Genomic DNA, 25,809 nt, shown 5'->3' with positions numbered 1-25,809 from the left:
GCACGGCGGCGGCGGCGGCGCGGCGGCGCGTGGGCGGTGGCGGCGCGGCAGCGCGCTGGCGGTGGCGCGGCGGCGGCGCGCGGCGGCGCGGCCTTGGCGCGGCGCGCAGCGCTGGCGGCGGCGGTGGCGGCGGCTCCCCTTCCTCCTTCCTCTCCCTTTCTCCTCTCCCTCTCTTCTTCTTCTTCTTTCTCCTCTTCTTCTTCTTTCTTCTATTCTTCTCCACGACCTGACCCTTCTTTCTCAAAATGCCATTCTTCAAAAATTTAGGTCAAAGTGAGGGAAGAGCCCACCTCTTCCCCTTATATATGGGTGAAGATGGCCCTTCCTTAAGTCCAATAACACAAAATAAAACGGAGAGAAAATAAGCAAGAAAATAGGAAACGGGCTTGTCAGGCCCAACATAAAAAAAAAGGGGGGAAAGGGTTCCTCCCATGGGCCCTTCCCCCGCTACACGACAATACGAATAAAAGGAAAACTATAAGATAAAGTAACTGACTGTAACGGTGTGCTCCGGTGGTCGGCGTCCGCGTCATGCCGAGTAACGGAATGCGGGATCCCGTGTTGCTGCGGCGGCTCGTCGTGGTGGCTGGACTCGTCTCGGTGGCGAGCTGGGTAGTGCCGGCTCCTCGGGTGCTGGGTCGGGGAAGTCCTGCTGCTCCTCTGCTGCTGGCTCGATGACGTCCGGTGGTGACGCGCCATCAAAATCTCTCAATTTCTCCTCTCAATCCTAGTCAGGGCTTGTACATTCCGCTCAAGCCAAGCAATTTAGAAGTTCAGACAGGGATCAAGAAGAAAGATTAAGAAATTCAACTAACAACATCCAAAATACACCAAAAGTTCAAATACAAAGAAGGAAAAAGTACCAAATAGGTTGATCCAAGCTGGAGCTCCTCTCTGTCTTGCAGCTGCGGTAGAGCACCATCAAGAATGAGCTCCCCCTCTCGAAATTTAGCTTTTATACTTAGGTTACATGGTAAAAATCACCATTTTACCCCCGTTTAGTAATTAATTTTTATCTATCAATCTAGACTGGATCTGAATGATCCACATACAGATAGAAAGAGGGGATCAAGACGAGAAAATCCATAAAAAATCGTTTCAATCGGACTTTAGGATAAAAGTTATTAATAAATGAATTTTAAACCAATTTAATCCATTGGATTTAAATTCATTTATTTATTCATTTCTTTTTGTAACATGCCATGACGTGTCGCTCTCTCATTGGCTGGCGCATTTTGAATTCTCCTTTTTGCAGAGAAGTCTGTAAAAAGCCTAGAATTGCTGCTGGACGCCGCCTAAAAGTAATTGTGTATATGCCCCTTGCGCACTCTCTCTCCTCCGATTTCTCCTAAAAACATTAAAACAAATATTAAATAATTGCAATAAAACCCTAGAACAGTTTAAATAATATCCTTACGCTTGCAACCATGACCGAGAGCTGTTTTTGAGGGCATCGTTGAAACTAAAATTTACAAAAAGCCCCTCAAAGTTTGAAATAATCTGAATACTCTTTTTTCCCTTAAAAATATATCCATTTTTCTTCATAAAAATGCATTTCTTCCTCAAATAAATCTCAAAAAATCCAAAAACATCCTAAAAAATCCTAAAAAATCCTAAAAAATTCTAGAAAATTCCTTGATTCATCCCTGTACTAATACATCTTGAAATTAAATATTAAACGTGCATTTTCATTTAAAAACAATTATTTCACGCTCAAATAAATCCCTTAAAATTCATACAATTAACATAAAATTAGGAAAAAATGAGAAATCACTTGGAAACATTAAATTTATGTAAATATATGATAACAACCCCATTTTAAGCTCTTTAAATGCATAAAATTGTGCTAATAGCATGAAATAAAGAGCGAATTTAGAGTGTTATTAAGAGGGGTACCCATTTTAAGCATGTAGACCAGCCATAGATGCCCCCCTTTCTTCCTTCTCCTTTTTTGTCCCAACAAAAAACAGGGTTTTAATGGTGAGAAGATCAATAAGATATTTCTAGAGTTGGAGAATAAGATTTGGAGAAGAAGAATTGGATACTTCTAGAGGCCGGACACATGAACTACTTTAGAATACTCTCCTAGGGAGCATGTCAAGGTGGAAAAGTTCTGCAGTTTGATTAGTTTTAGAAATCAATTGAGATTGATTTCATCTTCAGCATCTTAGAAAAATGTTTTCTAAGCCTCCACTTCATGGCGTGTGATGAACAAGAAATTACGGTAAAATATGCCGTTTAAGGCTTCTAGTTTATACAACAATATTTATAAATTTCCTTATGAGAATAGGGCAAGGGTCGGACCACATGGAACAAATATTGAATAAGTGAATTTTATCTTTAATTTCTACTATTTTGGATTTTTATATTTATTTTAGGAATTAAATTAAATTTAAATAAATCAAAATAAGGAAATTAATTCTAAATGATTATTAAAAGATCAGAAAATATTAATCCTACTTAACCTAATTTATTCAGATTTTATAGAATAATTTTGAAAGTTTTAATTTAATTTTTAATTAAATGAAGTATTAATTATAATTTAAAATACCTTAATTGGTCCCTTGGGAGTGCTAGGTGATGGTAGACAGAGATGGATGTGAGTGAAGTGGAGTGAATGAAAGGGCTATTGTGCTGATTGTGACGAAAATGATGGCGGATAGGTGGTGACGAGCGGCAAAGTTGAAGGTGACTTGAGTAATAGTAGAAACATAGATGGATGTAGATATGTGCTGAAGAAAGGCAGAGTTGAAGGTGGTGTTCGTGATAGTGGAAACCTAGGCTACTAGTGATGATAACCTAGGAAAACGACGAAGATGTGAATTAGAAAACTATGAAGATATCACTAGCCTTGTCGTCACATGCCGAATGAGTTTAGTGCTTTTTCTTCACGTTTCTTTATCTAAATGTCACTCTTTAAATCCTTTGCTCTTGGAGGACAAGAACGGACCCAAATGAGATTTTGAATGATCAAATCTCTCAACTAATCATTAGGCTTTGATATTTTGAACCGGGGACCGGTTGTGATGCAGGACAACGTCGGGGACGAGATCCTGTCGTCACCGAGGTGTAGGACTCAGTGTCGTGTGAGACGATGTCGGACGTCTACTCCGTGGAAGTCATCCGACATGGTTTTCCTACGAGGAAGACCTACGATGAAATGCACGGGTGTGGGGTTTAGTACGTGCGATTGACGACAAGCAATTGGGGGCCGAAATCGGGGGCGTCGATGGAGTCGCCCGGAGACGGTAGGTAGACCTCCTGAGCCTCATCCGGGTGGGACGAGGATGCAACGGCGCTGAACGGGAAAGTTCCCGCCGGGATGTGCTCGCACGGGACGGGCGACTCGACTCGTACCAAACAAGGTAAGACACTCAAGTGCAACGTATGTTCACTCAACCTTTCACACTAACCTACGTCTAACCCGAGCGCGGTGGAGGCAACCGAGAATATACTGCAAGAAATAAAAGACGGGGACGGAGCGGCGTACCTTGTCGGCGTCCCAAGGGTAATCGTCTTCGTCTCGTGGGGGGGCTCAATTGGTGCTTCACAGGCGTCGAGGGGGTTCGGTGGTGAGCGGCGGTTCCAAGATTCGGCAGGCGCCAGAGTGCCGGTGTTGGGTATTTCGGCAGCAGTGGCGTGGCAGAGGGCGTGCGGAGGTGCATGGCAGGCGCGGGCGTAGGGGCACGGCGCGGCGGGAGAGTCACGCCGAGCGCAGTAGCGCGGGCGGATACGGCAGGTGCGGCGCAGAGGTGCCGCACTGCTGTCGCACAAGCGCGGCGAGCGCAGCACAACAGTAAACTCCTGCTGGCGCGGAGGGCACGACGGTTGCTGCACGACGGGTGCAATGCGGCGGGTGTGGCGCGGTGATACTGCGCGGAGACACAACGAGGGAGCACCCTGCGAACGTGGGTGGGCGATTGACACGGCAGAGGACGTCCCCGGGTGGCGGGGGCCACTGGAGACTCGACGTGGTGACGTTGCCGGTCCTGGGGACGAAGAACTGACGCTCGGCTTCGAAGGGGGTCGGGAGGACTGCTGGAAGGGGTACGGTGCCCGGGCGGGACGGTTGACCGTCAGCGGCAGCGGCACGGTCAAGGGAACGTATCGGGGCGCGCGTGATAGCGGGTAGAGGGGTGATAGCGCGGGAGACGCCGAATGTAAGCCTGGTACGCCGGCGGCAGTTCTGCGCGTTCGGTCAACGCGGAGGAACGGCAGAGGGGCCCGAGGCAACGACGCTACTCCTCCTATCTCTTCTCCTTCCCTTCTCTCCTTCTTCCTTCCTTCCTTCCTTCCTTCTTCTTCCTCTCCTCTTGGATCGTAACCCTAATTCTTCAACGAAGAAACTTTCTTTCAAAATTCAACGAGAGGTCGGTTTAGGGCACCCATCCTTCCCTTATATAGGGGGAAGATTATGGGTGGCCCTTAGACCAAAACAAACATAAAACAAATACAAAAACAACATGAACCTACGACCTTAAAGAAACAAAAACGACGAGGAAGGACAGGGGAAACGAGAGGAGGGGGAAGGAGAGATCCTTATAGGATGAACCTCCCTCCTTACACATGACCATGACTGGGTTTTAAAACGACGAACAACGAAGACCAAAACCAAAACAACGAACGAACGAAGATGTAAAGACGATGATAAAGTGTCCGTTACCGGGGGTATTTGAATCCGGGCGTGCGTACCGTCGCCTTGGCTTGCCGACCGGGTTGAACACGTACGGCTGGTGATGTTGAGAGCGACGGTGACATCTCCGAAGACATTTCCAGGGCTGCGGCTGTTGCTGCGCCATCAGGTTGGACCGGACCAGACCGGGACCGCCGGTCCACCATTTTATGGTGGACCAGTTGGTCGGCCCGGATCTGGTCCGATGGTCAAACTGGACCAGGACTGGATTAAAATAGAAATAAATAATATAATATTTTTTATCCCTAGCTCCCCCTTCTCACCAACCACGTCATCCCCCCTCGCTCTCCCTTTGCCTCCTTGCTCTCTCTCTCACGCTCTCTCTCATGCTCTCTTTCTTGTTCTCTCTCATGCTCTCTCTCTCACTTGCTTGTTCTCTCTCACACGCTCTCTTCCGTCTCAAGCTCTCTTCTCTCTTCCGTCTCTCCCATTCTCTCTCTTTATCATATGCTCTCTTCTCTCTCCCATTCTCTCTCTCGCGCATTCTCTTTTCTCTCTCTCGTTCTCTTTCTCTCTCGCGCGCTCTCTTTTCTCTCTCCCGTTCTCTTTCTCTCTCGCACGCTCTCTTCTCTATTTCTCAATCTCTCTCTCTCACACTCTCTTCTCTATCTCCCGTTCTCTCTCTCTTGAACGCTCTCTCCCGTTTCAAGCTCTCTTCTCTCTCTCCCGTTCTTTCTCTCTCGCGCGCTCTGTCTCTCCCCTTCTCGCCCTCTCGCATGCTCTCTTCTGATGGCGAGGACGCCAACATATCATCGACAAACGCGTCACCACGGTCAACTGGAGTCAACACGCATACTTTGGACCGCGGTCAACCGGAGTCAACCAAAATCAACGCCGAAGCCGACACGCCACGACCGCCGACGAGCACGTCTCCACCCGCGCACGTCTCTACGCGCGTCATGGCACGACGCCAAAGGCAGATCCACAACTGCCCTTTGGCGTGACACGGCGCACGTCTTTACTTTATCGTCTTTATTTTCTCGTCAGTTTCTCTTTCCTCCAAGGCCTATATAAAGGCCAATGTTTTCAAGAAACACTTAGGCAGTCATTATTTCAAGAATTGAGTTTTGTTAACTCTTCTTGGAGGACTGCCCAGCCTCCCCTATCCCTCTTAACCCTAGCCTTCGTCACTGCCGCCGCCGCCGCTGCCGCCGCTGCCGCCGCTGCCGCCGCTGCCGCCGCTACCGCCGCCGCCGCCTCGCGACGTCGGCCTCCCGTCTCCTCTCCATTCTCTCTCTCACCTCTCTCTCTCACCCAAGGCTGCCCAGGTAGCCCGCCAAGGCCACCCAGGCTGCCGCGCCGCCAGCGCCGCTCTCGCACTGCCCGCGCCAACGCTGCCGCTAACGCGTGCGCGCCGCCCGCGCGCTCCACCCACGCCCCTAACGCTGCCCGAGCCGTCCAGGCAGCCTTCGCCAGGCCGCCCGAGGCCGCATTCGGCTGCCCTGTCCGGACACCGTCGCGCGTCAAGCAGCGGCGCCTGGCGTGCTGGTGCGCTCCACGCCTCGCGCACTCGCGCGGCGCGGCGCTCCGGCGCTCAGTGCCCGGCGCTGCTCGCGGCGCTCCGTGCGCTCCACGCAGCCAGCGCGCGCGGCGCTGCGGGTGTTCGCCACGCAGCGCTGTGCCCACGACAACCGCACTCTACCAGGGCCGTTCAATGCCCGGAACGTCCAGCCTCGTCCTCGTCTAGTGGGCCGCTCAACGCCCGGATTCGCCCAGCTTCGTCACGATCAGAATTTCCCGCAACCTCTTCACGCACTACGGTGCCGAGGTACGCCTGAACTCTTTGGTGTCGAAGTGTTCCTCGTTCAGTGTTTTCTCGAGAAGTTTCCACCGCCATCAGATTTAGATTTGGTTTGAAATTCTATCTCTTCTCTCCTCTTCTCGAGTATTCCCTTGTGACGTGAATTCAGGTATTGATTTCGGTGCTTAGGCATCGTCGCGGTGGGGGAAGACAGTACTCCCGCCCTCGAAAAGGGTCGGAGCTGCACCACCAGATTTTCATCGGTTTTTAAATCCGAATCCGATCGTGAATTTCTGTGGATTGTTTCATCCCTACCTATAATCCGTCTATTACCCCTACCTGTCGTCAACCCATCCATCCCCTCAGTCACCTTTTCCTTAGTTGTCCTACGTCATCTTCTCTCTCTCCTGTTCTCTCTCTGTCTCTCTCTTGCATGCTCTCTTCTCTCTCAAACGCTTTCTCCCGTTCTTCCTCTCTCGCATGCTCTCTCTCCCATGTCCTCGCTCTCTCGCCCGCTCCCTTCTCTCTCTCACGCACACTCTCTTCTCTCTCTCTCTCCCATTCTCTCTCTCTCACACGCTCTCTTCTCTCTCGAACTCTTTCTCCCGTTCTTTCTATCTAGCACGTTCTCTCTCTCTCGTTCTCGCTCTCTTGAATGCTCTCTTCTCTCTCTCTCTCCTGTTCTCTCTCTCTCTCACACACATTCCTTCTCTCTCTCCCGTTCTCTCTCTCCAACTATGTGAGTTTTTTCTTTTTCTTGTCTTCTTTTACCTTTTTCCTACTATTGTCCGTCTTCCGCTTTCTTCTGATTTTCTTATTTCTCAATATGTTTCTTTACCTTCCTCCGTTTCATCTTTCTTTCTTCTTTAAAACTTCTTTAATTGTTCAATCATTCATCTTTCAATCTTTTCTTCTTTTCCTCTTTTTATTTTATTCGTCTTTTCAATTTTCAAGATGGGCTTTATAAGTGACTTTGCAATAAAATTTTCCATTTGATGAGAAGTCCATACCATTTTTTTCTTGTCTTTTTGTTCTTCAACTTTGACTAGTCAACATGACTGGACCGGGACCGGACAAGACCAGACCAGAACCGGACTGACCCTTAGGTAAGGTTTAGGTCCTTGCTAAAAGTACGAAATGGACCGGGATCCATCAAACCCTACTAATCATAGTTAGGACCAAAATCCAAGGGTGCTTTTTTTCAAGGGATGAGCGCTTTTATTTAAACCAAGATGGTGGATAGATAAAGGAGGGAAATGTGGAACTTCCCTCAAAATTTCTGTTCGAAACACCTTTTGTATCATTCGATATCATCATTCCAATTTTGAGCAATCTTAGCCACCTGATTTTCTCTCTCCTCCTAATTTTATGGTAGATTGCCAGCATGGCACTAACTTCTAGGGGTGGAAAAGTCTGTTAATTCATTAAAAAAATATTTAAATAAATTAAAAATTATATTTTGACTTATAAAATTATTTTATTTATGAATTTAACTTCATAAATTCCGTACAATACTATAAAATAAGAAAATAAGAGAATCATTTAAAACATATATTAAATACCTTAAAATATTTAAATAAATATTTTCCATGTCGTGAACAACCATTAGGCTGCGCCAGTCCCCGCGTGCTTGGCGCCAACACCCAGCACCATGTCGTGCATTCAACGCTGGGGCGCCCAACTTGCGCGCTCAGCGTCGTGCACCTAGCGCCTAGTGCTGTGCGGCCCACGTCTGTGCCCAACACCTTGTTGCGCGCCCCGATGTCCACGCCCAGCATTCTGCTATGCGCGCCACACTGTGCGTTCCACGTCCATGCCCAACACCTTGTCGTGTGTCCCCATGTCCTCACCCAGCATTCTACTGAGCGCGCCGCGCTGTGCGCCCAGTGCCTCATGTCCCCTCGCCTGCGTGGCTAGTCCCACGCCATGCCCACCTGTTCTCGCCACAACCGTCCTCATCTTTCCCCTTGCTGGTGCACGCTAGAGCATTTGCCATCAATTATCCTATGACTGCAAGCTGTACCACCATTGCTCAATTGGGACATCGTCAGTGACTACTTCACCATCATGATAGACCTGTCGCCACAGACTACCGGGTTATGACCCTATCAAGTTCTATCACTTTCCCTTACATTTGACAGCTCTATTATTTCTATCAGTGTCGTCCTTTTATTTGCTCCTTTGCCTAGAAATATCATCGTATAAAAGGACTAGCCACCGTCTCATCGAGAGGTAAGAATTCTTTGAGATATCAATCAAGGTCACTAACAGAAAGGGTAGTGGACACACCTGGACACTTTGTTGTCCCCCACTTCATGGATCGTTGAGTCGGACAATCAGGTCATTGGGAGCTTGATTGCTGCCTAGCCCTCTCTGATCAGTTGACCGATCATCAAATTAGTAAGTGGTTGCCACATAATTCTCATTGAGTTTTAAATGCCTCGGCATCCATTCCTATCTGTTTCATCCATTTCCGCCATTTTCCCCTGAGATGTAACATGAGCCGTCTAATCTCGGCAGTCGTGTTACATCACACCTCCATCTTGATGATCCTTATTATCACTCCTCCGTCATCGGTACACTACTCAAATTACATTGGAAGTGGAGATGAGCTAATGGGATAATGAAGAAGTAGGGACTCAAAACAATTTTTGCTTGGGTAAATTTTAATGAGGGCAAAATTTTATGTACATATTGCGACATTGAAAAGACCATTTGTGTGTAACCCTTTAAGAACATGTATCACTTGAGTTTACAACTCCAATGACTCAACAACCTTATTGAGTTTCAAAAATTAAATATCTATATCATGATATAGAGAATTTTATGAAGGATCAATTAAACCCAGTCGATAGGTCAAAATTCCAACCTTTGGGGTGCTAAGTTTCACCTTGTGCTCTAGAAGACAAATTAGTGTGTTGACTAACTCCTGGAACTTTTATACCATTTGTTACCATGTAGGTATTATCCGTCATCTACTTGATCCTCCTAGGGTGGCTTATGGTATGGTCAACCGTTCAAATCCTAATTAGTCATTCAAGTTAGTACTAATTTGTTTAGGAATGATTGAATAACTCCTCTCCATAATTCCACTACCTTGGATCACTTCATTGAATCATTTTCTTTGAGCTGTAACCTCTTATGTTCAGGGCATAGTATCACATATTGATGACTCAATCATCTTTGTGAACTTCTTGGTACACCCAAGCTAATATTATTTAGAATTTCATGAATAGGAACTCGTGGGTTATCAAAGTATAACCATCAATCCACTAATAATCTTTAGTGGTCAGATCTAATGACCACTTAATTGTGATATGGATCAAAATGATGGAAAATTTAGTGAACTCTTTCCTCTAAAGGGCACCCACTATCTATTGTTAGTGTATCCACATTAATGGTTACATGATTGACCATACTGATCATCATATGAGTAAGACTAGATATTTTTATTCTTCCAGATATTTTGATGTCCTCTCTTATATTTTCAATATGAATGTATATAATAAATGCTTAAAGACTAGTGTTTTATACATTATGGTCTCAATATAATTTTCTCCGTTGTGTCACATATTCATGGACTTCATTTTAAGCACTGCATGCACACTATAATGAATACATTGTATTAAAGAACACATGTACTATGAGTCTTGTCTCCTGTTCTGGTCCATGACGTGGATTATGGAACATGAGCTTTGTTTCTTTTATTTTCATATTTGACAAATTAAGTCAGCTAAGTCTAGTTTCAAATAAAACTCCAACTAAATGTGAGAAAAAGTCACTGGACTCTAAGGAGTCCAGTGGGTTGAGTCTCATTATCAATTAAAAACATAATACTATAGGAAATTAATTTTTTTTTCATTAAGACCTTAGGGTATGAAGTATGAAAGTATAATTATAAAAATAGTAGTAAAATCAAGTATAAGAGCATTTTTTCGCTTAATTTTATATTTTCACAATTTCAAAAGAACATTTGCAAGTGACCCTGTTGACCCATGCATCAGTGTAGTTAATGACTTTAATTTCCCATAACATTTATTTGAGTAATCATATATATCAACATAAATATTAATTAATCAAGGATCATTTACAGTAATTCATAGACTGAGTTTTTATATAGTAGGGTGTTAAACTACACCTTGTGCTCTAGAAGATATAAATAAGTATATTGAATCTCTTATGGAACCTTATTTTCATTGAACACTATTGATAAGTTACATTATATTATAATTAGTTAGGTTAATTACTATCATTGTTTGTAATCAACATATACAATGATATTTATAATGAACCCTCTATCCTAAGATGATCAAGGTGTAGAAGGGTCATCCACAGGGAGGCATAATTCAAGGATTTAATTCAAGATATTTATAATGGAGTTTTAGTAGATTTAATCTTGATTATATATGACCTATAGTGAAGATGATATTTTTAAGATTAAATAGGGATGATCTCTATTGATTTCACTTCTAAATAAAGGGTAGATCCTTAGAGGAGAAATAATTGAGAAAAGGGAGGAAGGAGAGATGAGAAAATATGAATAGAATATAGGTCCTCACTTCATTCAACCTGATCCTCAAAAGAAGATCCGGAATCAGAAGTGTAATGAGATAAGAAGAGTACTTAATATAGGGTTTTCAAACAATAATGGCTGGTAAATAATGTGGGGATTCAGAAGAAAGCAAGGAATAGATAATCCATCTAATTTTTAGTGTATTCTTTTGTCTAAATAATATAGTTTGATCATTATATAACTTTCTTCTTAAATTAAGACAAATTCTAGTACATTTCACCCTAGCCATGGTGATTTAGGAGAATACAAAGATCAATGAAGAAAGAAACTAAAAATTAAATAAAATACCAGGATAAAAATTTCAAAAAAGCCATCTATTCTTCCAAATAAAGATAAAATACAAAAAATCTTTAATGAAATAAGAGATTTACGCCATAAAACTATCAAAAGAATTTTTAGAGCCTTTTTCTTCATGTTCTCCCTCAATAATTTCAACAAAAATCCATTAAAATCAGGAAAATCCAGGAGAATACAATAAAGACAAATTGATTACATTTTTACTATGATAACATGCAATTTTAATCATTTTAGTGCAAATAAAAACCCAATTTGTATAAAAAGTAATACTGTAAATTACATGTTATCAACTATGTATATGTATTCCCTCATCTCATTGATCATCCTAGGATGACCTATGTTATGGTGAACAATCAAAACCTGATCGGTCAACTCACATAGTAATATTGTATTTGGAAAATCATCAAAGAACTACTGCTCTAATATTCCACTGCCTTGGCTAAGGACTTTAGTCCTTCACCAAGGCAATATTTTTCTACTCTTATATCAATGGTGGATGATCTCATCTTGACCGCTCAATCACCTTTGAGAACTTCTTGTTACACCTGATCTAGGATTGTGTGGAGTTCCACGATAAAGAACTTATAGGTCATAGTAAAATCAGAACTATCCATCCACATGATGTCTTTTGTGTCCCAAGTATAAGGACCACTGTAACCACTTTGATGTGAGTCAAGTTGACTGAAAATATAGTATAAAACCATTTAGGTAATCGTATGAAATAATTGGGTGAACTCTTTTCTAAATGAAGCCCACTATTAATCCTTAGCATCTCCACATGAATGTAAGATCAGCCATACTCATCAAGAGGTGGGATTAAACAGTATTAATTTATCAATATATTTTGTTTTCCATTTTGAGTATCCCCACTTGGGAGTTGGCCTATCTTAAGAAATATGTACATTTTCTTCTGCCTACAATTTGTTTTCCTTGTATTGAGCTTGCTCCCACTTTTCCTTCTTTCTCTATTCTATCCATCTTTACTTAATTATCCATTATTGATTCCAAATTCAATTTTTTTTTTTGGATCACTGCTCATATCTTTGCCATGTTCATGACTGCTTAGACAATGTTATTTTATTCAGATATCTCATTTTTATGTCTAGTATCCTTTGAATAAAATACTTGTGATTATCATAGTATTATCTGAGCATAATTTCACTCAGTCATTTCATGTGTTCAAGTACTTCATTATAAACATCACATGAGAATAATAATGAATAAAGTTTAATTCAATGAACATAAACAAGACGTAGTGGTGTGTGATAAGTCCAAATTTTGGGGTTTAATGTCGTTTTTTTAATCCAGACTTAACCAACAATATTAATGAAAATTTCCACTTAAATACACTATAATTAATTTAGGGCACTCTTATTTTAATGGGTTTGCTTTGGAATCCCATTAGCTCATTCACCATTCTAGCTATCCAGGTCCCTTGACATGTTGCTGAAGATAGTGACAAATATTCAGCTTCACATGATGATAGTGCCACTATCTTTTGCTTTACAGTGATCCATGTGATAGGTAGACCTCCAAGAAAGAAGATCTCTTGTGATGTACTTCTCCTATCTTCAACATCTCCAGTAAAGTCACTATCACTAAAGCCAAATGATAGTCTAATCCTTCATCCCTATAGTCTCGAAATCTCTCATGGAACCTTTACCGTCATCGGTTACCGTATATTGGTTGGCAAGCCTATCACACATTCTGTATCTCATTCCATGTTCATTAATACAACATATTCATTATAGTGCACGTGTGATGCTTATAATGAAGTCCATGAATACGTGATCAGACTTAATGCATTATGATGAGATCATAATACGGAGATCACTAGTCTTTAAGATTGTTCTGTATATCCCTATTCAAAGAATACGTGAGAAGGACATCGAAGTGTCCGGATATAATATCACTATCTAGCCTCACTCATATGATGAGTATGGCAGTTCCCGTATCGATTAGTGTGTAGACACTAAGGATAGATAGTAGTATTGGAAAGAGTTCACTGAATCGATCCATACGAATACCTGAATGGTATTATACCAAACTGTCAATCAGGTTGATTCACGTCACAATTGTGTAAGTTATAGATCAGATTCAAATAATTTACAGATCAGATGTAGTAATAAGCTTACGGAGATGATAGAGTGGTCAAGATAGGATCATCCGCCCTCGGTATAAGAGGAGATTGACTCGAGGAAGACAATGCAGAAAAATCCCTGGCCAGGGTAGTGAGGATATTGGAGAAGGCGTTCTCCAATGATCCCCGTTACGCATCAGTACTAATCGAATGACGGATTAGGCCCGATTGTCATTCGAGAGTCTCGCACGGATGATCCATACCCTAAGTCATACCCTAAGTCATTCGAGAGTCTCGCGCGGATGATGGGCCCGATTGGTCGTGACGGTGTGTTTGCGACGAATCAACAACTTCTCCTTGGGGCACTCTTGAGGATCATTGATGACTCTAAAATATGTCATCAAATAATCAAGTTCTTAAGTTTAAATTCATTACAATTATCGTGTGAATTCATGCTAAGTTCATGCATATGTATTGTTTGATGAAATCACTAACCCCACTTGATTCTTTGAATCAAGTGGAATATATTTAACATTTTATGGCTAGTGAACATTCAGAAACAGGTTAAGAAGATCAAGGAAGAGAGGAGGATCAAGAGAAGTGGGCAAACATTCAAAGTGGAAAATTATGAAAATGCCCCTAGGCATGACTTAAGAGAAAACCTATAAATACTCTCTTGAGAGAGGAGTTTGGGTTGTTCAGAATTTTCTCTAAGAAAACTAGGGCTTGGAGAAGAGGATTTCTGCACCCTCTAGGAGCTGATGAGCTTTTGGAGTTGGAGAGGAAGAACAGACTGAAGATAGCTGAGATTGAAGAACCACGCCTCGCCGCAAGGACGTGACACCCGACATGGGGAAATCTCAAGCTTCAGCCCTATAATCCCTCTCTTCTCAGACAATTTTGGTTGGGTTGGAAGAGTCACAAGATCTTCCAATGTTTTCCAACTGAGGATTGTTTCGTTTTAGACTTGATTTCAGTTGAACTTTGTTTCTTTCTTGTTCTAATCATCCTCCCCAAACCTCCCCAAAAATCCCTTTGATATAGCAGAACCACTGCGCGCAGCAGCACCGCCGCGCGCAGCAGCACCGCCGCGTGCAGCACCACCGCGCGCAGCTGTCGCGCTGCAGCCACGCCAGCAGCGCGCCAGCGCGCTGCCGCGCAGCAGCGCCAGCGCTACGCCGCGCCAGCGCGCTGCAGCGCAGCCAACGCAGCGCGCCTGCGCCACGCAGCGCGCAGCGCCGCGCCGCGACGCAGCAGCGCCGCACGCCAGCAGCACGCCGCGCGCGCGCGCAGCACGCGCGCAGCGCAGCGCGCCAGCGCAGCAACGCCGCCGCACGCAGCAGCGCGCAGCAACGCCGCCGCCGCAGCGCCAGCGCCGCCAAGCGCGCGCGCGCGCCGCGCCGCCACAGCGCGCGCGCTGCTGCACGCAGCAGCGCAGCGCGCGCAGCAGCGCCACGCGCAGCCGCGCACGCGCTGCAGCGGCCATACGCAGACACCTTGCGCGCAGGTACCCTGCACGCAAGGTGTTTGATCCTTTGCCCCCAAGGGCAAAGGTACTGTCTACAGAGAACTTCTCTGTAGACAGCCTCTATTAAGTTAAATCTTTAACTTAATCAGAGCAATAGCAGTTAAATCTTTCGACTAAACTGGGGATTAAAGAGGAATTCTGTGATTTTCCTGAGGATCATTTAACAGAGTTTAATATTTATTTTAAATTGATAAGTGACATATCTATTGAATAAAGAAGGAAATTTCTGCTGTTTTCTCCTGCTCCCTGTGGATCGACCCTCACTCGCCTTACGCCGTGAGGTTTATAAATTTGTTGCATAAGCTCTGAACCTCACACGTCTGAACTGCTAAATAACCAGTAAAAAACACATAAAATCTGAGCTTATCAATCATAGTGGATGAAGGTAGTAGCAACAGGGCGTGTGAAGTGCCCCATTTGGATCCCGCGCACGCGCAGCACGTGGAGTTAGCCGGACAGCCTCTGCCAGCTGGGCACGTGCGAGCGGCTAGGTGGAGCACGGGCAATCGAGCAGAGAGCGACGTCCGGGCGGGGCGCATGTGGCCTGGCAAAGGAGGGTGGCCAGGCGAGACATGCACACAAGCAGCCGGTTGGACGGGCGGCACATGCTAGTGGGTGGCCAAGCGGGCAGCGTGCGAGTGCAGACGGATCGTCTTCTACGCTACTCTAAACATGAGATGAGATGTTGACGACGAGTAGGCAATGACTGTTCTTCTGACAGTGGTGATGGCTTGAGAGGTGGCGAACTTGGTAGTGGCTTGTCATCCGGCGATCCTCTCCCTTGTGGATCCTATATAGAACAAGAAAGGGAAAACCCCTTTGGAATGGAAAGGGGTGGTAACTCCATGGGTGAAGAGTATTTTTCCTCAACAACTCAAAATTTCATAATGGGATGCCAAAAAACACAAGGGGCACCACTTCCCTTATAAGGGAAGGGAAGGTTTCTCTAATGGGTAAATTAGGGGGGAATGCCCAATGTAGCAAGGGCATCACCCCTAATGGCCCAAATCAGTCCTAAAACACATAAACATGGGGAGTCCAAAAGGATGGGGGCCCTCCCAAGATTTACAGAAACACACTCACATAAAAGGTAAAAACAAACCATTGGGGACCTGTTGTCATGCTTGATACTTAAAGTCCTGGTTCTTCACATCAGCTGTGGCTTCATGACATGGCTGCTCATAGAGTTGGCCTTGGGCTTCAGGATGGTCCCCCATCACATTGGTCAGGATAACTCTTTCGGGGACATCTATGGGTGAAGCATGGTGGGTTTGTCGGACATGTCTCGGGCACCAGACAAGTCGCTCTGGTCATCAACATAATATGAGTGGGTCACACCTGTCGACGTAGTTGATGATGCAATTCGGGACGATAGAGTTGAAGACTCTATACGTATCGTTTGAGTCAGTTCTCTTAGAGCTGTTCCATGGTTGGGACATGAAGGTAGGGTCTATTAGAACAGACCCTTCATACGGGTAGGTTGCTTTAGACTCGTCGCTTAGGGCGTGATAAATCCAAAATGATAGTAATATATATGTGCAATTCTAGCTAATTTATCTACTTCTTTCTCTTTACCTGAATATATTATCAAAATTTGTGTTAAGTTGTGAAAAATCATGAAGTAAAATCACCTTTTTCTAATTTGGAGTTAATTATTATCATTTGTGGGACTAACCCCACTTAACTCAAGAGTTAAGTGGAATGAATCTCACTCTCTTCTTAGTTGATGTGGAAGATGCAGGAATTAGGTGAAAATTTCATGAATAAAGGGGATATTTAAATGAAGAGGAAGCTATTTGTAACAGAGGAGCAGGCTCAGCCACAACCCTGGGCCAAGAAAGAAGGCCCAAAGCAAGACAGTTGGCTCTAGTCTAAAGGCCCATTAAGGAAGCTCCACTAAACCCACTATGAGAGGCATGTTGGGCCAAAGAAAGGAGGGCAAGGGGAAGGTCCAGTCATGATTATTTATGGACATTTCAGGGGCTTAAATTCTGATTGAAGGACAACCTTGGACGTGGATCCAAGCCAGAGAAAAAGATCCAGCCATTCAATCCACAAAACATCCAAGTGTGGAGACTTAAAGATAGCACCTTTAATGCTAATTAATGAAAGAAACCTTGAACGTCCAGGGGTTATTTCAAAGGTCTCAATGCTCATTGGAGGACCATAATTGACGTGGATCATGACCCTGAAAATAAGATCTGGCCATCCATTGTATTGAAAATCCAATGGCTCTCATTTGCTCTCATTTGCTCTCTCTCCCTATATAAACCCCTTCACCATATTGTAATATTCATATTATGATTCAATCCAAAGTAATGTTTGGTGGCCTAAGTGCAATTGAGTCATAGATCCATTCACCTCAGTGAGTGCCAGGCTGAGCAGGAAGCATCCAGGGCTGAAGAAGCTGGTGGAAAGAAGAAGAAGAAGTCCCTTGGACCTTGGTGGGTGTGACAAAGAGGTTACCTTCTTATTTCTCATTTTTCACTCTTTTCTGTTCTTCTTTTGTCTTTTTCTTAGTCTTGAATCAGCTAGATAATATCCAGATGGTTCCAATGCATCTATCCACGCTCTAAAATTCATTCTAGAACTCATTCTAGAGTGAATTTAGTGCAATCTATTTTTTCTCTCTCCTCCACCAAGCCACCTTCCCCATTTGGCATCCGGACCTAGCCAAATTTTGACTAAGTCCAGAGCGCCAAACTGTTTCATTTCCTATTTTGTTTTAGCTTTCAAATACTCTTAAAAAATCCCAAAAAATTATTTTATGCCTATTAAAATTATTATAATATTATAATAATATTTTATTTTTCTTTGTTATATATTTTTATTTAATTAGTTATTTATCTTCATATGTACAAACCTACATCTAAAATTATTTAAAAAATACATAACTAAAGCACAAATTCCTAAGAAAAAACCCTTGCTCCTTGTGGATCGACCCTTACTCTCCCTACGCTAGTAAGGTTATTATAAATTTTTGTTGTTTTAATTTGGATAAACCAACGACACTAATTAGTGAAGTTAGCTCATCACTAATTACCCCAAAATCTGAATTATCAGGCCGGATACCTAATAATAGGATACTTGGGTCAATCAAACCCATCACACCCATTCACGATGTTATTGTGGTCCCTTGTACCTATCCCGTGACATGGCCACTTCAATCAGGTTGGGGTATTCGGACCCGCCATACGTGTAACTAGCATCAGTTTGGTTTGACTCGTCCTACGGGCGAGTCACATGGGGCGGTTATGTTCGGCCCTAGTCGTCATATGGGTTGGTCACACTGGACACGTTTCTTTGGTCAGAGACTTAATACAGGTTGCTCGGGTTGGTGTAACCCATCACACCCGTCCGTGACGTTGGTCGGGTCCGTTCGGTTTGAGACGTAATACAAAGCAGTCGTACCGGTCCCTTGTACCCGTGGACGTGTCACGGGAACAAGCCCGTAGGATGAGTCAGACCAAACTGATGTGAGGTAGATGTACCATGGGTCCGAACAACCCAACTCGACTGAAGTGGCCGTGTCACGGGACGAATGAAAGGGACCGAGATGTCATACGGAGCAATCGTATAGGTTCCTTGTACCCGTCCCGTGACACGACCACTTTGGTTGGGTTTAGTTAGTCAGACCCGTCATACGTGTACCTCACATCAGTTTGATCTGACTAATCCTACGGGCGGGTCACGTGGGGCGGTTCTTTTCGGCCCTAGCCGTCATATGGGTCGGTCACATTGGACGCATTTCTCGAGTTAGACACTTACTACGGTTCGCTCAGGTTGGTCAAACCTGTCACATCCATCCGTAATGTTGGTCGGGTCTGTTCGGTCCAAGACATCATACAGAGCGATTGTATCGATCCCTAATGCCCAATGATAAGCCAAAAATAGGGATAAATTTTATGCAATTTTAAACCCTTGTCATTGTCAATTTTAGCTTATACAATAAAATTTATAAAAACTCTACTTGAGATGTGTAGCGATAAGTACGAGTGTCGTCTAAGGGAAGCTAGTAAGGAATTCAATTTGATGGTTTTCTTGGTAATTCAACCCTAATTAAAGTTAATTTGATCTTCAATGAAGATCAAATCACCCTAATTAGATGAGAAATTTAGAAAGGGGGGCAGAAGAGATGGGATGAATAGAAGAAATAGGGAGCTCTAAATTGGCTTCTTTGATCCAAAGAAAAGGGTCCAAGGGGTCAATTAGAGAGGTTGAGAGGGAAATTCGGATTTGAGTTTGTTGGTTTTGTAGGTCTTATAATTCAGAAATAACTACACATTTAGATAATACAAAGGGAAATTTACTCTCCTAGAAATTGAAGTTTTTTATAGTTTTTAATGTGCACTTGGAATAGCTAGGTAAATCTCTCATTCTCTCCTCTCAATCTCAGTAAGGGCTTGTACCTTCCGCTCAAGCCTAGAAGTTCAGACCAAGATCAAGAAGAATGAAGAAGAAATTTCACTAAAACATCATCCAAAATACACTAAAAGTTCAAATACAAACAAGAAAAAGGTACCAGATAGGTTGATCCAAGCTAGAGCTCCTCTCTGTCTTGCAGCTATGATAGAGCACGATCAAGAATGACCCCTGACGGGGGACCATCCAACTTCGAAGACCTTTCCCATCCGTTCGTCACGTGAAGGCTCACGCACAAGACCCAGCCTTCGGAGTACCCGGCCTCGTCAACGGCCCAACAAGGTTTGACGTTATCTTTACTTGCATTTTTCTTGTTTAGTAGGCCATGTATGTCGGTTGCTTATGTGTTATTTTTATTTATTCGCACCTGTTTGGACCGTTGTACGAGCCTACACGTTGTGCGTGTGTTAGCGCATGTGTAGTCGTTATCATGTGTCTCTCTCTCCTATTAGTGGGGCCCTAATTATTAATTGGGCATTTTACTCCTTTATTTTTAAGGGGAAAAGGCCCATATTTGCCCCTATAAAAGGTGGGGCCCGCCCATAGGAAGAGAGAAAGGAAGAAAGATTAAAAAATGTGATTTTTAGTATTTTTGTGTTTTTTTAGTTTTCAACATATTTATGAAAATGCCACTGCGAAGTTAGGAGAGAGAAGGGAAACCCTAAAGTTCGCCGGAAACCGCCGCCGCCATCGCCGGAAACCGCCATTGCCACCGTGTTTGTCAGAGCTCCATCTGCCGCTCCAGAGGCAGCCCAGCGTCACCAGCGGCAGCCCAGCGCCGCAAGCAGGCCCTTGATGCCGCCAGCGGGTGCCCCGCGCCCAGCGGGGCCAGCAGCCGCCGACCGCCAGTAGCGGTTGCCCGCAGCCCGCGACCGCCCAAGCAAGCCAAGGCTGCCTAGGCCGGCCGCGGACGCCCAAGGCCGACCATGAAAGCCCACGGCCGCTCGCAGCCGCTTAGGTTGTCCGCGGCAGCTCAGGCTGCCCGCTGCCGCTCAGGCCATCCGCGGCTGCCTGGCACTGCCTACGTCAGCTTGCGCCACCACGCCAGCTCGCGGCTGCCCCAGGCTGTCTGCCGCCCAGGCCGTCTACGGCCACCCGCAGCCGCGCAGGCCGTCTGCGGCCACCCGCAGCAGCAGCGGCCGCGACCGCGACCGCGACCATAATCGCGGCCCAAGCCGCCAGCCGCATCCGCGGTTGCAACCGCAGCTGAAGCTGCCCGCCGCTGCTACTTCGCTCGCACCCGTGATCGCCAACCGCCTCTGTGACCGCCAGCCGCCGCTAGGCCGCCAGCCGTCGCCATAGCAGCTCGCAACCACTGACGCCACTGCAACCGCAGCCGTGGTCGTCCGTCGATGCCACAACCGCCAGCAGCTTGCTGACACTGCGCCCTGCTACCACCGCCGTGCGCTACCATGGCGCCGCGCCCAGCCATCGCTGCATCTTCCTGCCTTGCAACTTGCGTGCCACTTGGTTGTCGCACTATCGTCGCCTCCGTCACCCTCATCGACACTGCTATCACGCATGCCATGCCGTTGTTGTCCCCATCATTATCGCCGTTAGTCGGTGCCTCTTCATTGCTCGTCATCGCTAGACCGCTCTCTAGGCATTGCTTGTCGGCCTCTTTATCACCCAAGTAAACGTCAGTCCAGCCGTGACGAATCAGGTACGCTCACACTTCACCCCTCTTAAATGTTTAATTATTTCTTTCAGTGCCTCAAAAGGATTCACATTTTCGAGGATTAGGATTTCAATCGGTACGTTCTTGGTTTGAACCGCTGAGGGTGTGTGCCAAAGCGACAATAGCCGAGCTTGCACCGTCGACCTTCAACCCGATATCCGGATCATCAGGAGCCTAGTGGCATTCCCAGGTCTTGCTTGTCGTAGCCTAGTGGACGTTGGTGCATGTCGACGCCGAATTCATACTTCTCATCGATTTTATTGTCATATTATCATTAACATGACATCATCATTACTCGTCTCCACTATATGATATGACCACACTAGCCCTCCCTTTGGCATAACACGAGTCGTTCGATCCGAGAACCCGATCGTGTTACATCAACCTCCTCCTCTCAAAATTCGGCTTTTATACCTAGGTAAAAATAGTAAAAATTACCATTCTACCCCTAATTAGAAATTAATTTTTATCTATCAATGGAGGCTTGATCTCAATGATCCATTACAGATAGAAAGAGGGGATCAATACGAGCAAATCCATAAAAAAATCATCTAAATCGGACTTCTGGATCAAAAGTTATGAATAAATGAATTTAAACCAATATTAGCCATTGGATTTAAATTTATTTATTTATATATATATTTTTTAAACTGGGCGCTGAGGTGTCCTTCTCTGATTCGCTGGTTCTGTCTAAGTGCGGATTCCGTCTCGTTGCACCACGTACCCCCCTGGCGAAAATAAAAACAGAAAAAAACTCAAACATTGTGATCCAAATATGTTTTGATGCCCACGGAAGCATGCGTTTTGTCTTCGCCTTGACTAATTGGAATGCGCCACGTCACCCCCCTTGCACGTGCATTGTACGTGCCGTGCGGGCGATGAACTTACCTCCCGACGCTGGTCCTCATCAAGCGCCGTCAGATTCTCATCCGACGGCCACGATGAGGCCACCTCGACACGCGAAGAATGCCTCTGAGCTTTTTGCGGAAAACCCCTTTTTAAACCGCGTAGTTACAGATGGACGCCCCCCACAAATATTTGTATTTATGCCCTTTGCACATTCTCTCTCCTCTGGTTTTTTTCCTAAAACATTAAAACAAATATTAAATCATTTGCAATAAAACCCTAGAAGAATTTAAATAACATCTTTGCGCCTGCAACCACGACTGAGAGCTGTTTTTGAGGGCCTCCTTGCAATGAAAATTTACCAAGAGTCCTTTAAAGATAAAAAATAATCTTAATACTCTTTTTTTCTTATAAATATATATTTTTTCTTTGAAAAAATGCATTTCTTCTTCTAATAAATCTCAGAAAAATCCTAAAAAATTCTAAAAAATCCTAGAAAATTCCTGAAAATTGACTGATTCATCCCCGTACTGATAAATCTCAAAATTAAATATTAAACTTGCCATTTTCATTCCAAAATAATTATTTCAAGCTCAAATAAATCCCTTAAAATTCATAGAATTAACAGAAAATTAGGGACAAATCAGAAATCACTTAAAACAGTGTTTTCATGTAAATAGATGATAACAACCCCATTTTAAGCTCTTGAAATGCATAAAATTGTGCTAATAGCATGAAATAAAGATCGAATTAGGGTGTTATCACCCATCCCATGACACAACCACTTCAGTCAGGTTGGGTTGTTCAGACCCCTCATACTTGTTCCTCGCATCAGCTCGGTCTGACTTGTCTTACAGGAATGTCACACAAGGTGGCTTTGTTTGGCTACGGCCATCATATGGGCCAGTCATGTTCGTCGGGTCGCTAAGACCCGTCATATTTGTACCTCGCATCAGCTTAGTCTAACTTGTTTGACATGTGGGTCAGGTGGGTTGGGTCAGGTTATCCGTCCCACCATACTAGTCTGTCAAGTTGGGCAAGTTCCTTTAGTCGGATGATGTCATAGGGGTCACTCAGGTTGGTCAAACCCATCACACCCATTCGCAACGCAATTCGGGCCATTTGATCAAAGACATCACACGGAGCAGTCATGTTTGTCAGCCGGACCCGTCAGGCACCAAAGTCACATAGATCGGGTCATACAGGTTGGATTGGTCGGTCAAACCCATCACACCCACCTGTGACATGGGTCAGGTTCGTTCAGTTTGAGGCGTCATACAGAGCCGGTCCCTTGTACCCATGCCATGACACGCTGGCTTTGGTTGAGTCGGGTCGTTCAGACCCGTCATATGGGTACCTCGCGTCGGTTTGGTCTCACCCGCCTTATGGATGGGTCACATGGGTTGGGTCTGTACATCCTGAGCTGTCATGCAGGTTGGTTACATCAGATTCGTCGTGTTCATGGGAGACTTAATATGGGTTGCTTAGGTTGGTCAAACCCGTCACAGCAGCCCATGATGTTGGTTTGGTCCGTTCGGTCAACGATGTCATAAGCAGTGATCATTTTGGGACCGGTCATGTGACATAGCCACGTCCATCTGGTCAGGTTGCTCAGACACATCTTGCAAGTATGCCACATTGTTCGATTTGACCCGTCTTACAGAAGGGTCACATGGGTCAGGTATGTCTTGCACATCTTGCAGCAAAGCTACATTGGTTTGGGGCCGACCCGCGATGCAGGTCGATCACTTTGGACAAGTCACTCAAGTTGGCCAAACCCATCACACTAGTTCATGGCATTGGACAGGCTGTTTGGTCAGAAAAGTTATATGTAGTGGTCTTGTCGGTTCAATCGGAACCGTCACGCGGCATGATCATGCAGATTGGGTGGTAACATAGGATGGGTGGCTCAGGTCGATCTAACCTGTCACACGGGTCCGCAACATTGGTTGGGTCCGTTCGAGTGAAAGATGTCGTACGGAATGGTCGTGGTGGTCAGGTCACGCGATCACACAGATCAGGTCATACGGGTCGGTCACGTTGGATAGGAGTAACCATCCATGGGTAGGCTCTACGGGCAATAGCTCCAAGCCCCGCACGCGGTAGGCCAAGGAGCCCGGCCACGGCTCCCCCCGGGAGGCCCCTTGAGCCAAAAATCAACTAAGTATCGGAGGTAACCTCCTCGGAGCCAAAAATCAGCCATTACCGGCCGCGGCAAAGTATTGGGGGCAACTCCTCATGGGTAGCCGAGTGCGGGCAGTGGCGGGCGCGGGCGCGGGCTGGGCCGGGCATCCCCAGATGCGTGCGCCCGCCCCCCTGCGCCCCCGCGCCCGTCGCCCGTCGGCCCAAAGGCACCAAGGCACAGGCGCACAGGCAACAGGCACAGGCCACAGGCCCAGGTCCCAGGCCCAGGCGCGGCGCGGCGCGGCGCGCGTGCGTGCGTGCGCGCGCGCGCGTGGTTGGCCCCATCGAGCCATCCTCGAGCCACCTTGAGCCACCATCGAACCACCCCGAGCCATTCTCTCTAGCCGGCCATGGCGCACATCCGCGCGCCGCCAGCGCCACCAACGGCGGCCACAGGGACGAGGGACGAGGGACGAGCGGGGATGGTCGACACCCTCTTCTCCCCAACTAACGAAATAAAGATCCCCTGCAACGCGTGGACCTAAAACTGGGACTCGATCAGCCGTTTTTTTTTGGATCGCCGGAGCTCCGCCGTCCGGCGACGGATCGCCTCCAAACTTTCAGAAAGGTGCATATTTTCAATGTAGAATCCAATGCAAGAAAAAACGCCCAGAAAAAATGAGTTTTGCTCGGAGATTGGCGGAGCACCCGTTTCGCCGCCACACGCGACGAGCCCCCAAAGGCTTGGGGTGCAACAGAGATCTCCCAAACGGCTGAACGGAATGCGCTGAAATTTTCAGCAACGCCCATAGTTTTGACGTAGAATCCAATGCCACAAAAATCGCCCATAAAAAATGAGTTTTGCCCGGAGGTTGGCGGAGCACCTCTTTCGCCGCCGCTCGCCGCCGCACGAGCCCGCCCAAAGGCTTGTGGTGCAACGGCGATCTCCCAAACGGCTGAACAGAATGCGGTGAAAATTTGACAGCGTGTTCCTGCCGCCAAGAGTGACCTCTCAACAAAATTTCAGCCCAAACCCAGGCCTACAGCTCCGGGAAAATTGTTTTTAAGGTTTCGCTTCCAAAGGAACCCCCTTCGTCCGGCGTCAGTTGGGCGCCACATTTTGTGTGCGCGTCTGTGAGGTCATACTAGAGCGTCTCACAAAATTTCAGCTTAAACGGATGCGTACAGCTCCGGAAAATTTGTTCCCCATGTTTTTTTCTCAAAGGACCCTCCCTCGTCCGGCGTCTGTTGGGCACCAAATTTTGTGTGCGGCTCTGTCACATGAAACTAGAGCGGCACACAAAATTTGAGCCCAAAACGATGCCTGGAGCATAGCTAACCAGGAGTCGAATTTTCACCTCTTTTTATACACCAAATTTGGGCATAATTTTTATTACATACAAATGGAGAAGAATACAACTTTTCAGCTCGAAACGAGCCTCCCCGCCGCGGGCGTTGTGCTGCTGCGGCCTCGGCCCGCGTGGGCCACCCCAGGAGCCACCTTGAGCCATCCGCCAGCCGCTCGGGAGCCACCTTGAGCCATTCGCGACGTAGGTCGATCGCGTCCCGGGCACCCATCACGCGGGTCGGTCGTGTCGCACGCGTTTCTCGTCATATGGGTCGGTCGCTCTGGTCGGTCAAACCCGTCACACCCCGTCCGCGACGTCCTTCGGGTCCGTTCGGCCCGAGATGCCACACTGAGCGATCGTATCGGTCCCTTGTGCCCGCCACACTTGACCTTTGGGGCGGTCCGGTCCGGTCGGTCGGGTCGGTTCGGTCAGCTCGGTCGGGTCGGGTCGGGTCGTTCGGTTCGGTCCGGCCGTGTCA

General features: G+C 46.0%; 1 protein-coding gene across 1 annotated transcript; it reads right to left on the bottom strand.

Annotated features, from left to right (window-relative positions):
- Nucleotides 1–233: 233 nt before the first annotated feature.
- LOC144712480 (uncharacterized) lies at nucleotides 234–20,919 on the bottom strand. The gene is made up of 4 exons (XM_078586780.1): nucleotides 20,575–20,919; nucleotides 3,491–4,326; nucleotides 1,897–1,946; nucleotides 234–1,348 (listed from the first exon to the last, which is right to left on the bottom strand). Exons 1-4 carry the CDS (start codon nucleotides 20,917–20,919, stop codon nucleotides 1,296–1,298), a joined length of 1,284 nt encoding a protein of 427 aa, XP_078442906.1. The 3' UTR covers nucleotides 234–1,295.
- Between the last annotated feature and the right edge of the window lie 4,890 nt (nucleotides 20,920–25,809).

This window comes from Wolffia australiana, chromosome 14 (assembly GCF_029677425.1).
Source record: "Wolffia australiana isolate 7733 chromosome 14, ASM2967742v1".
NCBI classification, from domain to species: Eukaryota; Viridiplantae; Streptophyta; class Magnoliopsida; order Alismatales; family Araceae; genus Wolffia; species Wolffia australiana.
This window is presented reverse-complemented; position numbering and strand designations above follow the sequence as displayed.